We start from the raw sequence: 13,322 nt of genomic DNA, 5'->3' as shown, positions 1-13,322 counted from the left end.
CCGTATACATAACTGAGAAAGGGTTATTAAAGGTCATAAGATATAAAGAGATCCCATAAATAAAACACAACTCAGTAATAGATGAAACACAACAAGCTAGCAAAGGATGTAAACAGGAAATTTACAGATAGAAGTACAAGAGGCCAAAACGTATTTTTCATCTGTGATAATAAGCAAAAGCATTTTAAAGTTTGCCAATATTTAGTATTGGTGAGGGTGTGGGGGAATGAAACTCCCATCACGCTGATTATGGCTGGATGATGCTAGTAAATGCTTTTAGAGCAATTTGGTGATATCCCTTACAGCGAGCGGAGCATGCTCAGTACGGTGGGGAAGCCCTTTAGCCTCCTGTCTCCGAGGGTGCCGAGGGCATGATGTGCCCTTCGGGGTGGAGATGGTGCAGCCAGGGCCGGTGTGTTCTCCCCTTCACTCTCCCAGGCCGGGGTGCGGTCGGATAGGAACTCCTTAAGAGAGACCGCAATGGGTGGGCTGACGTTTTCGTGGACTCTCATCCCCCCAAGTTTCCTGGGTGAAGCCAAGCCCGAGGAAGCCAGGTGTTGCTGAGACTCTTACCAGGCATTCCCAAACTTGCTTTGGAAGAGGACCGTGTGTAACCCAGCTGGCTGTACCACATCACAGAACTCTCTTTAGTACAGACTTCTGAGAAGGGGTGGGGAGGAGGGAGGGGCCTTAGTTTTGGAGTCCTGAGAGCTACGCAACTGCTGACAGGTGTGGAGAGGCCGTGTGATGCCACGCAGGCCCTCCGGAGGCTCGCTGAGTGGGGCCTGACCCTGATGGGCCTCAGACCCAGTCTCTGCCTACCCTGAGGCCTCACCTGCTCAGGGGGTACCACCCTCTGAGGATCGTTAGGAGGGTTAAGTGCGGTGATGCACGGAGGACCTGGGCCTGGTGTAACCATGACTGCACAAGTCACTTAACTTTTCCGACATCATTTCCTTTGAAAGAGTGAAGACGGTGACCTGTGCCTTTTAGGGTAATTGAAGGATGCCGTGAGATCATGTGTGCGATGGTGTTATATAAATACACCGAGGCTTCATTAGGGAAGACCTTCGAAAGGGTCTTGGTCACTCATTCAGAGTTTTAGCACTCACACATGCATCCTTATGTTGAAAGAGAGTTTTCCCTCCTTCATTTTTTCCTTTTCATCGTATTTGATCCGAGATTAAGTGTTGATGTTCTTTTTTTCCATGCACTGAAAGATATGATTCACTCCCAAGCCTTTAGATTCTTTTTAAAAAACAATCTTGTTTCTTACTGGCGATCACTTTCTTATATGTCATTCTTTGTTATTTTATTCTGAACCCTAACTTTGTTTATGGTGCCCAGAGTAGGAAATAATCTTCGACAGTTCTTAGGCTGTAGGGGAAAGATTACTGTCTGCCCCTCCTTCCCCATTCAAAAAAAGAGAAATCTTTACTATAAAAGTAATGCCATCACTTTATATTCATTTTAGAAGGAAGGACGAAGGAAGAAAAATTGCCCACAATCCCACTGGGGCAACTAATGGTAGTTTATGACTGTGAACCTGTCACTTTTCTATAAATATTTTACGTATCTTTACATACATACCTTACATAACCACAATCATATACAATATGGATCTTGCTTTTCTTCCTCGGCTAATGTTTTCTATGTGGCTGCATGTCTTTGGGGCCCGTCTCACAGATTGTGAGGGTCCCGGGCTTTACATGCTCAGCACGGTGTCTGACGGATGTGAGCGTCAGTAAATGGGAGCGTCAGCCATTTTCTGTGACTTACCCAGAGTTTGTATTATTTCCTATGGATGCCCAGACGTGGATTTCCCGGGTAAGGTGCTCTTCAGGCCTTTGAGAACTGGCACTTGCCACATTGCTTCTGAAAAGGACCATTTCCGCTCCCAAAGCCCTTGGCACGCCTCGAAGTTTCACCAGTCCTCCAGGTCCCCTCCCACCCTTTGGGATTTAAAAAAAATATATTTCTTTATTGATTTCAGAGAGGAAGGAAGAGGTAGAGAGAGAGAAACATCAATGATGAGAGAGAATCATTGATCAGGCTGCCTCCTGCACGCCCCCCACTGGGAATCGAGCCCGCAACCCGGGCATGTGCCCTTGGCCAGAATCGAACCTGGGACCCTTCAGTCCGCAGGCTGACACTCTGTCCACTGAGCCAAACTGGCTTGGGCGTCTTTAGCTTTCGTAAGCTGATTTAGCAGGTCAAGATGTTTCCTCATTATTTTAAGTGTCATTATTTAAAAGACTACCAGTGTTGCCCTGGCTGGTTTGGCTCGGTGGATAGAGCGTCGGCCTGCAGACTGAAGGGTCCCAGGTTCGATTCTGGCCAAGGGCACACGCCCGGGTTGCAGGCTCAATCCCCAGTGGGGGGCCATGCAGGAGGCAGCCGATCAATGATTCTCTCTCATCATTGATGCTTCTCTCTCTCCCTCTTCCTTCCTCTCCGAAATCAATAAAAATATATAAAAAAAAAATAAAAGACTACCAGTGTTGAACTTTTTTGTTGAGTGTTTACTAGCAATGTTTTCTCCTCGTGGGGGGTTTCTTTATGACCTATTTAACAGTTGGAACCACTTAAAATTTTCTTATTGAATTTCATGGGCCCTTAAATACATTAGTCCTTTGTCACAGGAACTGCAAGTATTTTTCCTGACTTAGTCTTGTTTTGGCTATGTGTTTTTTAAAATTCTCTCTCTCTCTCTCTCTCTCTCTCTCTCTCTCTCACTCACACTCACACACACACACACACACACACACACACACACACACACACACGTGAGCCGCCTCCTGTCTGTGGCTGTCACAGCCACCTGCTTACCATCCACTCTGTCTGACGGTAGCACCCCGAGTCCAGCAGGAGAGACTCCCCAGCCTCACGGGCTCCTAGCAGAGTGGACACGTGTCCGTCACGGGAAATGGGATGTGCTTGCCACCCCGGAGTGCAGCCTGAAGGGCGCAGGCTCTTCACAGACCAGGGAACGCGTTTCCCTTGATTTCGGGGAATAGAGTAGACAGGAAGGAGCTGACAGAGCTATTGCTTGGATGTGATGACAGGCTATAATTTCAGCTCTTCCCAGCTGGGACCCTCCAGCCCTCCCTCCTTTCCTCCAGCGCCCGTGTTCCTGAAGATGTCCCGGCAGATACTCCTTTGGCATCGCAAGGCCTCGGCCAGGCTCTCCGGGCTCCCACGCTCACCTACCCGCGCCCAGCTTTCTCAGATGGTTTTCCTGCAAAGAGACACTAGGACTCGAGGAGGTTTGCGGATTGAGAAATGCTGCTCACCCTGCCTTCTCCTCCGAAACTTCTTTCCCTGCACGAGGGTGCGATCCTGCCTGGTGGGTCACATGTTCACCGTGGGAAGCCTTGCGTGGGCTTCCTTGGCCAAGCCCATCTATGTGACGTGTTAGCCACCAGCCTCGGGCGTGACGGGAGGCGGGCGGGCCGCCGTGTCTGAATGTCAGGGTGGAAGCCACGCCTCGCTGTTCTTCTGGAGGAAGTCTGTTGTGTTTCTTCTCAGGCTGACGAGTTGGAGTTGCCAGGTGGCTTTGGCAGCCCCTCAGTAAGGATGCCAGACACGGGAGTTAGACCCGGGGGAGCTCACTTTGCAGCTTCTGGTGGCACTAGTATAATAAGAGCACTTATGCCCAGCCGGTGTGGCTCAGTGGGTGACCACTGACCCATGCACCAAGAGGTTGCTGGTTCCATTCCCACGTGGGACACATGCCCTGGTTTCGGGCTCGATCCCTGGTGGCAGGGCTGGGGGAGTGGTGGTGTGGGAGGCAGCCAGTCGATGTTTCTCTCTCCCTTATATTTCTCTCTCTCCCTCTCCTCCTCTCTCTAAAATCAATAAAAGCACATTTATTTTTTTAAAAAGAGCACTGACAACTAAAGGGAGATCCTCAGAGTCATTCCAGACGGTTTGCCAATCAAAGTGACCTTCAGTTGCCCTTGATTCTTGGCGTCCTTCCCGCTCTGTCCCTTGCCAAGGAGTCCTATCCTTCCTCCTCATCTGCGTGCAGGTCCGTGACGGAGCCCAGACGGCCGGTGCACGAGGGAGAAGGACCTGCACGGGGGTTTCCCATCACCGTGGCCAGGATGAAGGCACACGAAGACATTACATGGACTTCCGGGTCTAGATCTATAAATATATTTATTATAATATAACAAGAACTTAACAATAAACATATACTATGTACAATACCATTACAGAGAACCCTGTTTATATCATTCACAGAAATAGCCAGTTTTGCTCCAGTGTGATCAGTGAGGAGAGAAACGGGATTTCAGTGCCATCTGTGTAGAGTCCCGCCGCCGCCGGCTAACACCTCCTTTGGAGGCAGACGCACGCCCACGTAGCCCTGCCCCGGGCAGTTAGAAATTTGTGCTCCAGTCCTTGGGTTCACACTTGCACCCTGTTTGACATAAATACTTTAAATGACATACAATGTATGTAGTTTTGTGCTTATTACTTTTTAAAAGAATAAATAATAGTAAAAACTGCATAACGAAGCTCGGCGTCCTGTCCTGGGGGGGCCGCCCCTGTCCGTGCCGGCACCGGAGCTCTGTCACCAGCGCGGAGAGACGGAGAGCGTGGCCTGTCCTTTTCTCCTTATCAGTGGCTTTTTTGTTTTTTGTTTTTAATCATGAAATGCAAGTTGACGTCCCAGATATAAAAATGGTAAATGTGTATTTGGTACCAACTTCGACTAAACGGCGCAGCGGTGGCGGCTTTCCTCCTGCCCCGGGATGGAAACTGACCACCGCGTGCGGTGTGCGGTCCGAGGACCGGCGGGAGGCCGTTCTCCTTTGAGCCGCAGGCGGCCTCCCTCCTGGCGCCCCTCTCTCGGGTTCATATGCTGCTAGAAGATTCTGCCCGCGCCCCAGGCCTCGGCGGTCACGGCTCGTCTAAGAAGGCTGCCCCGTCCTGAGCGCGCGGTGGCAGGTGCCTATCAAAAATAGTCCCCTGTGCCCTGTGGACACGTCCTCCCGGCCTCCGCCCCGCCGGCCCGGGCCTCAGCCTCCCCCCAGGAGGGAGCTGGTGCTTTCCTGCTAGAACAGCCTCTTTACTGGCCGTGTCCCCAGGAGGCACAGCCCTGAGGGGGCTGTCTGGGAGTTACTTTTTTCTAAAAATAAAACGGTGCCTCTGTGCCCCCCAGGAGAGAGCCTCTCCTCTGCACGTAGAAAAACTGGAGCCCCTGCCACGCCGGCGGGACCCCCTCAGAGCTCCGGGGCGCCCGCCCGCTCCCCCGCCTGGCCGCCTCCTCTCGGTACTTAAAAAATAGCCTTTTGTTTATCAAGAAAATGCCTTGGAAAGCTAAATACTTCTTACTGGATAAGAGAAAGCTAGCACGATCATCTCGTCCTTCTGCAGCAAAAACCTGGTAGAAAAACCTGGGAAGGACAGACAGCTCTCCCAACTGTCCCTACGGCTGCCCCTGCAGCGGCCCCGGCCACGGCTGGCCACGGCTGGCCACGGCTGGCCACGGCTGCCTCTGCGCGGGGACCCGCAGCCTCGCAGCCTCGTGCCTGTTGGCTCTCGGCCACCGGGAGTGTGGACTGGTTAAAAACGAAACAGGAGTCAAAGTGCTAAGGACACTTCGATCTCATTCCCAGGGAGCCTGCCGCCCACGATGGTTACGGGGTGACTGATCGGTGGTGGTCCAGGGTCCAGCTTGCTCTGCAGGAAGGAAAAAACAGCTGCTCTCTCCCAGTTGAAAAATATGTGAGACTCTATTGCACCGGGCAGAGGGAGCGCCTCCGTCAGAGCAAGTCCGCCCGCGGAGCCGAGGCCGCGCCGGCTGGTCGGTCCCTGTGCTCCGGGCTGAGCCCGGTTCCCCCAAAGGCAGGGGTGACTCCCGACGCGACACCCGGTGCAGAGTAGCCGAACGCGGAGCGCGGCGAGGTCCCGGTTGTGGGTCGGCCCCTCGGTGGTGTTGCCGAAAACCGATCCTGGGAGCAGCACGTGCCTCACCGGACTCGTCCACGGTCTCCGTGGCTGTCCCGCCGTCAGCCGCTCTGAATGTATTTCTTGATCACGACGCAGCCGTGTCTGAACACGGGGCAGGGCATGTGCGGGAGGAGGGTCCAGGTGTTGGTGGCGGGCTCATAGGCCTCCATGTTGCCCAGCGCCGGCCCCTCGCTGCTGACGATGCCCCCCGTCGCGTAGATCTTGCCATCGAGCACCACGGCACTGCCAGGGAGAGGGGGGAGCGTCAGCCAGGGAGCCTCCCCCCGCCCCCCCCCCCGCCCCCCTGCCACCGGTGTGTTGCAGCTGCTGCTGCCCTTTTGCAAAAGCCACGTGGGATCTGGCTGCTCTTCTTTGCCCTCTGACCTCGGCGGTATAAGGAAAACCTCTTTCCCCACAGCCCATCGGGACCCGTGCCGCACTGCCCTTACAGCTGTGGGTGACACGTGCATCGGGGGGCCTGGGGCCTGCGGGACCGACTAAAGAGGAACCGCCTCCGGGATGGGCTCTCGGCTCAGCTCACCGAGTCCCGTTTCCTGATGCCCAAGCCGAGCCTTCCTGCCGCTCAGATCCCGAGGGGCACCGACTCACTAGGAGGCGGCGGCGGCAGCCAGGTCATCACGGGGCGCGGCCGTGTGAGTGCGGTTTGCGCCGTGGCCGGGGCTCAGTCCAGCTTCCTGCTGCGGCTCCTTACCCGCGGGGCGGGCGCGGCTGCCCACCCCTGACTGCGGCCCGGGTGCTCTGCAGGGTGACCACGGGGTCCCCGCGCCTCGCTCACTGGCTTGGTCCGGGGCTCAGTCAGCGGTCCCTCCTGTGAGCTCCCCACGCTGTCCTGTCTGCGTTTCCCAAACCCGATCTCCTCCTCGGCCGCCCCTCACGCAGACCACGCGTCTGGCCCCGATTGCTCGCTCACTTGAGCGAATGGCCATTCCTTCTTGGCTGTCGCTGAACAGATACCCTTTGAACGTCTCCACCCCTTCCTGAAATCCCGAGCCTCCGACAGAACACGTCAGTCTAGACGGCTCAGCAGACACCGAGGGTCCCTTAACTGCTCCCCACCATCAGGGCCCCACACTCCTCCCCTCGGGGCATAGCTTCTCCCCGCTTCTCTGGCAAGACCCAGCTCAGACCTCCCCTCAGCATTTCCTTTCTGCGCCCACCACGCTGAGGCTCCGATGAGGTCCGGGAGTCCTCCCACAAGCCCTGCTCCAACTCCAGCTCCTTCGCAGCGGGGAGGGAGTCGGAGCCGCCCTGCGCCTGACTCCATGAGAGGGTGCGACAGGAGGAGAGCCGTGGGACCCCGTGCTGCCAGGCACTCGGCAGTCGTCTTGTCCCACGGCCTGTTTCATGGATAGGACCTCCGGGGCCGGGGCGGGGGGGGGGCCCTCTCCAAGGCCACACCACAGGCTAGGGGCAGCTCTTAGCTTTGTTCGCTCCGCCGCACAGACAGCGGGCTCTGCATACGGGCTCCGTGCGGGCCACACCGAGGACAGGCGCCCCCTCCGCCGGGCTGAGCTGTCTTCGGACGCAGTCTGCTACGGGAATGCTAACACGGGGGTCTCGGGGCCCCTTTGTATTCCTCGTTCCTCTGAGTCCAGGAAAAGGGGTGGAGCAGCAGGTCTGTGCCTCACTGCCCAGGGGAGTTCGTTTTTCTGGGCCACAGGGCCAGGGCGACTGGGAACCAAGCCACACACCGACCTCGCCCATGGTGTCCTGGGGGCGGCGGGCTGGTTCGTGTGCGTTTCTGCCCAGGCAGCTGTGAGACTCCGGGTGCCCCTTGCTGGGCCCAGCTCCCAAGGGCCACCAGGATCGTTGCACCATCCGAGCACCCCCGGGAGCCGCTTGTCCCCGGGAGGGCTTTGCGCAGCTCTGGCCTGGCGCTGCCTGTCTGCCGTGGGCAGGCGGGCCTGGGGGAGAGCTGACCGGCAGCCCGCCCTGCCCTCCCGCCCAGGGAAGGGGTGGCCTCGCAGGCCCCGGGCAGGCCCCGGAGGAAGCCCTTCCTTTCCGGCTCGGAGATGGGGCTGCCTCCGGCGCCTCACACGCTGCTGGGGCTGCAGTGCCCACCCCCGCGTTTGTCGGGGGGCCCGCTGCTCTGGGCCTGGGCCTCCCTTTGGTCAGCGAATGGAGGTCACTCACTGCGCTCAAACCTCTCCTCTTGTCCCGCCCTCCCTCCCCCGCTCCTTCCCACCTTGGCGCCTGCTCACCTGCAGAACTGGCGAGAGTGATTCATGTTGGGGCCCGCCTTGATGTTCCCCTTCTCCGGGTCGTAGATGGTGGTGGCTCTGGCGTAAGCCCCCCCCAGGATGAACACGAAGCCGTTGAGGGTGACGGCGGGAGCGTACTTGTTGTCTGCGGGGAGAGCCGGCCAGGCAGGTCAGGGCATCGCTCTGGCCCTCTCTCCCCTTCCCTTCCCCAGGGTCCCCCGGAGGATCCCCCGCTGACCGGCCTGTGGACAGGGCTAAGGCCAGGGGGCACCTGCACAGGGAAGAGCTGGCCCCCGGTCCAGGTGGTGGGATCGCAGCTGCGCATGGGCTGGGGTTCCCCTCCCCCTCCCCACTCGGGCTCGGGTTCACAGAAGCATCGGGCTGAGCCCGCCCTCTGGGCCTGGGCTGTTGAGACCCAATGAAAGGACGAGGTGGGGACGCTGCCCGGGCCCCGGGCTGAGGAGACGCTGGTTCTCACCGATCATTGGGGACTCGATGAAGCTCCACGTGTTGGTCTGCGGGACGTAAGACTGGAGGACGCCCGCGGCTCGGCCGGCCTCGTTCACGCCGCCGAACACGTAGATCTTGCCGCCGCAGACGGTGGCTGCTGCGGAGTGCACGGCCTTGGGCAGCGGGGCCACGGCCTCCCACTGGTTGGTGATGGTGTCATACCTGCCGAGAGAGGAGAGAAGGCCCCCGGGGTCAGAGTGGGCCCTGTGCGGGGCAGGGGCCCCCACGGAGGCAGCAGGTATCGGGCGCACCACCATCTGCTTCCTGCCCTGGGCACCACTGGCACAGCCCGAGGCCACACAGCTCGGGGCCCTCGGAGGAGTCACTCAAGGCCACGGGGGACTGGCCCGCACTAGCCCTCTCCGCCTTCCTCTCACCTGAGGAGTGAGGACCAGACGGGGGTGGGGGTGTGTGTGTGAGAACAGGAAGCAGCCGACGGGAGGAGCGGAACTGGAATTGAGCAGATCGGGCAGGGAATGGGACCTTTCAGGTCTTTCTTTTTCTTTTTTTTAAAAAAAATATTTTATTGATCTTTTTACAGAGAGGAAGGGAGAGGGATAGAGCGTTAGAAACATCGATGAGAGAGAAACATCGATCAGCTGCCTCCTGCACACCCCCTACTGGGGATGTGCCCACAACCAAGGTACATGCCCTTGACCGGAATCGAACCTGGGACCTTTCAGTCCGCAGGCCGACGCTCTATCCACTGAGCCAAACCGGTTAGGGCCTTTCAGGTCTTTCTTCCCGGGCCAGCGTCGGGCCCAGGTCTCAGCGTCCGTGCCGTGTTCCTCGTGCGCTGACCGCCCAGCGCTGGCCCGTCCACACTGCCGACTGCTTCTCCGTGTGCTCTGGACCCAGGGCGGACCTCCGCTGCGGGCTCGCTGCTCGCTCTCCGGTCCCCGGCACCTCTCTCCGGGGAGCACGCTGGGCCCACTTGTTCCCATGGACCTCCTTGGAGCAGGAGCCGTGACCCGGTCACAGCCCGGTGACCGCGGAAGGCAGCCCGTGGCTCTGGGAGGGGGACGAGGGGACCACTGTGGTACGTCCAGCCCGGAGCTGTGAAGACTCGGCATCTGAGAAGGGGCTGAGGTCCCCGACAGGGCGGCGGGGCGGACTGAATTCAGCCCCAGCTGAAGATGTGCTAATGGGGGATGCCATAGGTGTCTTCTCGGACAGGGCCGGACGCTCAGTGCCTGTTTTTTGAGCCAGGATGGCAGAGAGCCAAAGCGCTCTTGCAGACGGGCTGGAGCCGGTCGGGGATGGTGTGGCTCTCGGTGTAATGGCACATTCCGCCCAACGCAACTCTCCCTAGAGCTTGGGATTCCAGGTGGCTGTTGGCCAAGCCACAGCCCTCAGTCCCCTCACACCCTGGAGGATATGCTAATGACATGCAAATGACCCCGAGGAGTGAGGCCCTCCGCTCCGCTATCATTTATCCAGTAACCACAGCTCTGTGATAGGTGGCTATAAAATATTAGACCCAGTGATTTATATAATGATACCATACATGCTTGTCTATTGTACTGTTGTTTTAATCTCTAATTACATAATCTTGCTCTAGTCCTGTAATACAGCAACGTAATGTAATTATAACGCACCATATATCGCATTCATTATCAATATAAGAGCAATTTGTACCATCAGTGCTTCCTGGGGAACAAAGCACCCTGGTGTATGTCCCCACTACCCCCACCTTCCTGCCACCCTGTTTCGCATCATTGCCACCATGTGCCATCGCACTTGACTTGCCCAGCGGGCTCAGCTCTGCCCCTCGGGAGTCCTGCACCCTCCCCCTCACTTGCACTCACACCACCCAGGGGTCTTCAAGTCTGCGTCCAATCCCTACCAGGCCAGCTGGCAGACCCAGGGGGCTGACCCTGTTGTCCTGGGCTGCTCCGTCTCCTGGGTGCCAGGGTGTCTGGTTCTCCAGGGGGAAGCCGGGAGAGCCTGCTCCCAGGTCGGGGAGAACTGCTCCCGGGCCCACGGGCAGTGGAACTTATCCGCCTCCTGGTGTATTTGATCCTCAAACAAATCCCTGTATTCGTCAACAAGTGTAAGTTGGCAAAATGAGTAATCAACGTCTTAGGAGATTAAAAATAGCTGACAAGAGCAAGACAGGATGACAGCTCCAGCTCAGTCTGCTCCGACCTAGAAAACGTCTCCTGCTTCCTGCGCTTGTTACTGGATGACGAACGAGTGGGAGCTGGGCTTCTGGAAGGCCTGGGCGTGGTGGCCGTGCAGTGGGCCCCGCCGCAGGCTGTCAGCGTCGGGGCTGACCCGGGGTCCACGGCAGGATCAGCATCTCAGAGTCACGCGGGGATTCCCCGTGATCTCCAAGTCAATCTGACACTTGAATGCTGTTCCCGAGCCAACGCTGGGCTCCGCTGGGGGGAGTTAAAAGCCCATAGAGAGCACACCCGGCCCGTCTCACTCTGACACCGTCTTCGCTGGAACATCTGTCAAGCGTCCAATCAGCCGGCGAGGGAAACGTACGCACGGAGGGTCCAGGGTCCGTGTGGCTCCCTGGGCAAAGGGCTGTCCCGCCGGGATCTCTGCTTCCGGTGGCGCTGGTGACGTGGGCGGGGAGGTGGGCTGGGGCGTGGGGAGGCCGCGGGAAAGGGCTGCGGGGGGTCCTGGCTGCGTCCTGTGCTGGAACTTGGGGCAGCGCAGCCTAACTCGTCACTCTCTGGGGCACCTGTTTTCCTAAAAGCGGGACTGCCCGAAGCCTCCGCCCTTGCTGCTGCCGCTCCCGGCCTGCACTGCCCCTGCCTGTGGCCCCGGTTTAAATGGCCCGAGGAAGCCAGGGGGCCTCCCAGCAGAGGGCAGGCTTCTGCACGTGGCTCTGGGGCCCCCTGGCTTCTGTTCTCTTCTGGAGACGTCCAGAAGATGGGCGAGGTCCGTGTGCAGGGCTCCTTCCTGTGTCAGAAGAGGATTTCCTGGTCTGTGCGGGACGGAGGGAGAAAGGGGGCTCCCAGGTGTGGAACCCCACACTCGGCAGGGACACGGAGGCACAGTCATTGGAATGGCACACACTTGGGCCAACGGTTCCTGCTCCCCCTGACAGTCCAGCGACTCCAGTCCCAGCGCCTTCCCTCCAGCCAAGCCCCGCCGGTGCCTCCCACCCGGGGTCTCAGGCCTCCCACTTGTCTGCCGCCGGGAGGGGCTGCCGGGACAGGAGTGTCCCATGTCAGCGCCCGGCAGCTGGGGGCCGGCTACCTCACCATCCCCAGGCCGCTCGCTCTGCTGCGATCAAAGAGCCTGGGCATCGCCTTGCCGACGTCCAGGCTCCAGTGGCTCCGGGGGTGGGTGTTGGGAAGGAGCAGCAGTGAGAGTTTAGCTTTCGGTGAATTTCAGAGGATGCCCCCCGCCCCCCTTCCCCCCCGCCCCGGTTGTGACCGTGGCCCCATCACCTCTCCACGTGGTCCACGTTGCCCGCCACGCCGAGTCCCCCGAGGGTGTAAATCTTCCCATCGTAGACCAGGCTGTTGTGCCGACAGCGGGGGACCGTCATTCTGGAGACGAGGTTCCAGTTATCGAGCAGGGACATGTAGCACCAGACGTCGGCCAGCGTCACCCCTGACTCCATCCCACCTGCAGCGCGGGGAGGTCCAGAGAGCAGGCGGGGAGTGAGGAGGGGCCGCGCCAGGCCGCCCAGCTCAGGAGGCAGCACTCCTGGCCGGGCGTCCTCAGCCCTGATGGGCGGGAGGGAAGCCCACGCCCATCGCCGCCCCGAGGGCCTCACCTGAGAGGTAGATGTTGTCCCCGGCGCTCACCACACTGAAGAACTCGCGGTCATAGAAAGGCAGCGAGGCCAAGGGGTACCACTTGTTGTTCTGTGGGTTCCAGCAGGTGACGGCCACCAGGGAGCGCTGCGTCATCCCCACCATCTGACGGCCCCCAACCAAGACGATGACTTCAGCCACGCCTGCAGGGACACAGACGGACACGCTTGGGACCGACCCGACCCCCCCCCCCCCCACCGCCCCCGCCACCTCCCACACTCGCAGCATCTGCACCCAGCGCCTCTCTGGGGCACCCCCCCGGAGTCAGGCCGCCCTCAGGACGCCTGCACTTGCAGAGCTGGGGGCACGGCCCCCCAATACCTGCGGAGAGGCGGGGCCGGGTCCGGGGCGTCTGCATCTCCTGGCGGGCGTGCGGGAGCATGTGGTAGCGCTTGGCCTCGTTGACCAGGTCCCGGCACGCTTCCGACGACTTGATCAGCTCCTCGTTGTCCACCACGTTGAGCAGGTAGCTGGGGTGGATGAACGGCAGGCGCACCACGGCCAGGAGCTCCGCTGCGTACTGCGGCCGGGGACACGGGCCCGCTCAGACCGTGCAGGCCGGGCCAGCCCTGCGCGTGCACTGAGGCTGCACCCTCGCTCACCCAGCCCAGCGGTCGGCAAACTGCGGCTCGCGAGCCACGTGCGGCTCTTTGGCCCCTTGAGTTTTTAGCAAAGGCCAGCTGAGGAGGACCCTAATTAAGTTAATAACAATGGACCTACCTATACAGTTTAAGTTTAAAAAATCTGGCTCTCAAAAGGAATTTCAATCGTTGTCCTGTTGATATTTGGCTCTGCTGACTAAGGAGTTTGCCGACCACCGACCCAGCCTCGGCAGAGAGAGAAGGCAGCC

General features: G+C 59.0%; 1 protein-coding gene across 1 annotated transcript in view; it reads right to left on the bottom strand.

Annotated features, from left to right (window-relative positions):
* Positions 1-4,757: 4,757 nt before the first annotated feature.
* Positions 4,758-13,322, bottom strand: part of KLHL29 (kelch like family member 29) — a 267,899-nt gene continuing 259,334 nt past the window's right edge. Inside the window, exons 9-14 of the mRNA XM_054728446.1 lie at positions 12,794-12,992; positions 12,433-12,615; positions 12,101-12,281; positions 8,659-8,852; positions 8,181-8,325; positions 4,758-6,201 (exon numbers count right to left, since the gene is read on the bottom strand). Coding sequence (XP_054584421.1) covers positions 6,018-6,201; positions 8,181-8,325; positions 8,659-8,852; positions 12,101-12,281; positions 12,433-12,615; positions 12,794-12,992 — 1,086 coding nt within the window. The 3' untranslated portion in view covers positions 4,758-6,017. The remainder of the gene's footprint in view (positions 6,202-8,180; positions 8,326-8,658; positions 8,853-12,100; positions 12,282-12,432; positions 12,616-12,793; positions 12,993-13,322) is intronic.

Source organism: Eptesicus fuscus, chromosome 16, assembly GCF_027574615.1.
Source record: "Eptesicus fuscus isolate TK198812 chromosome 16, DD_ASM_mEF_20220401, whole genome shotgun sequence".
Classification (NCBI taxonomy): domain Eukaryota; kingdom Metazoa; phylum Chordata; class Mammalia; order Chiroptera; family Vespertilionidae; genus Eptesicus; species Eptesicus fuscus.
The sequence above is the reverse complement of the archived record's forward strand: the minus strand, read 5'-3'. Positions and strand labels throughout refer to the sequence as shown.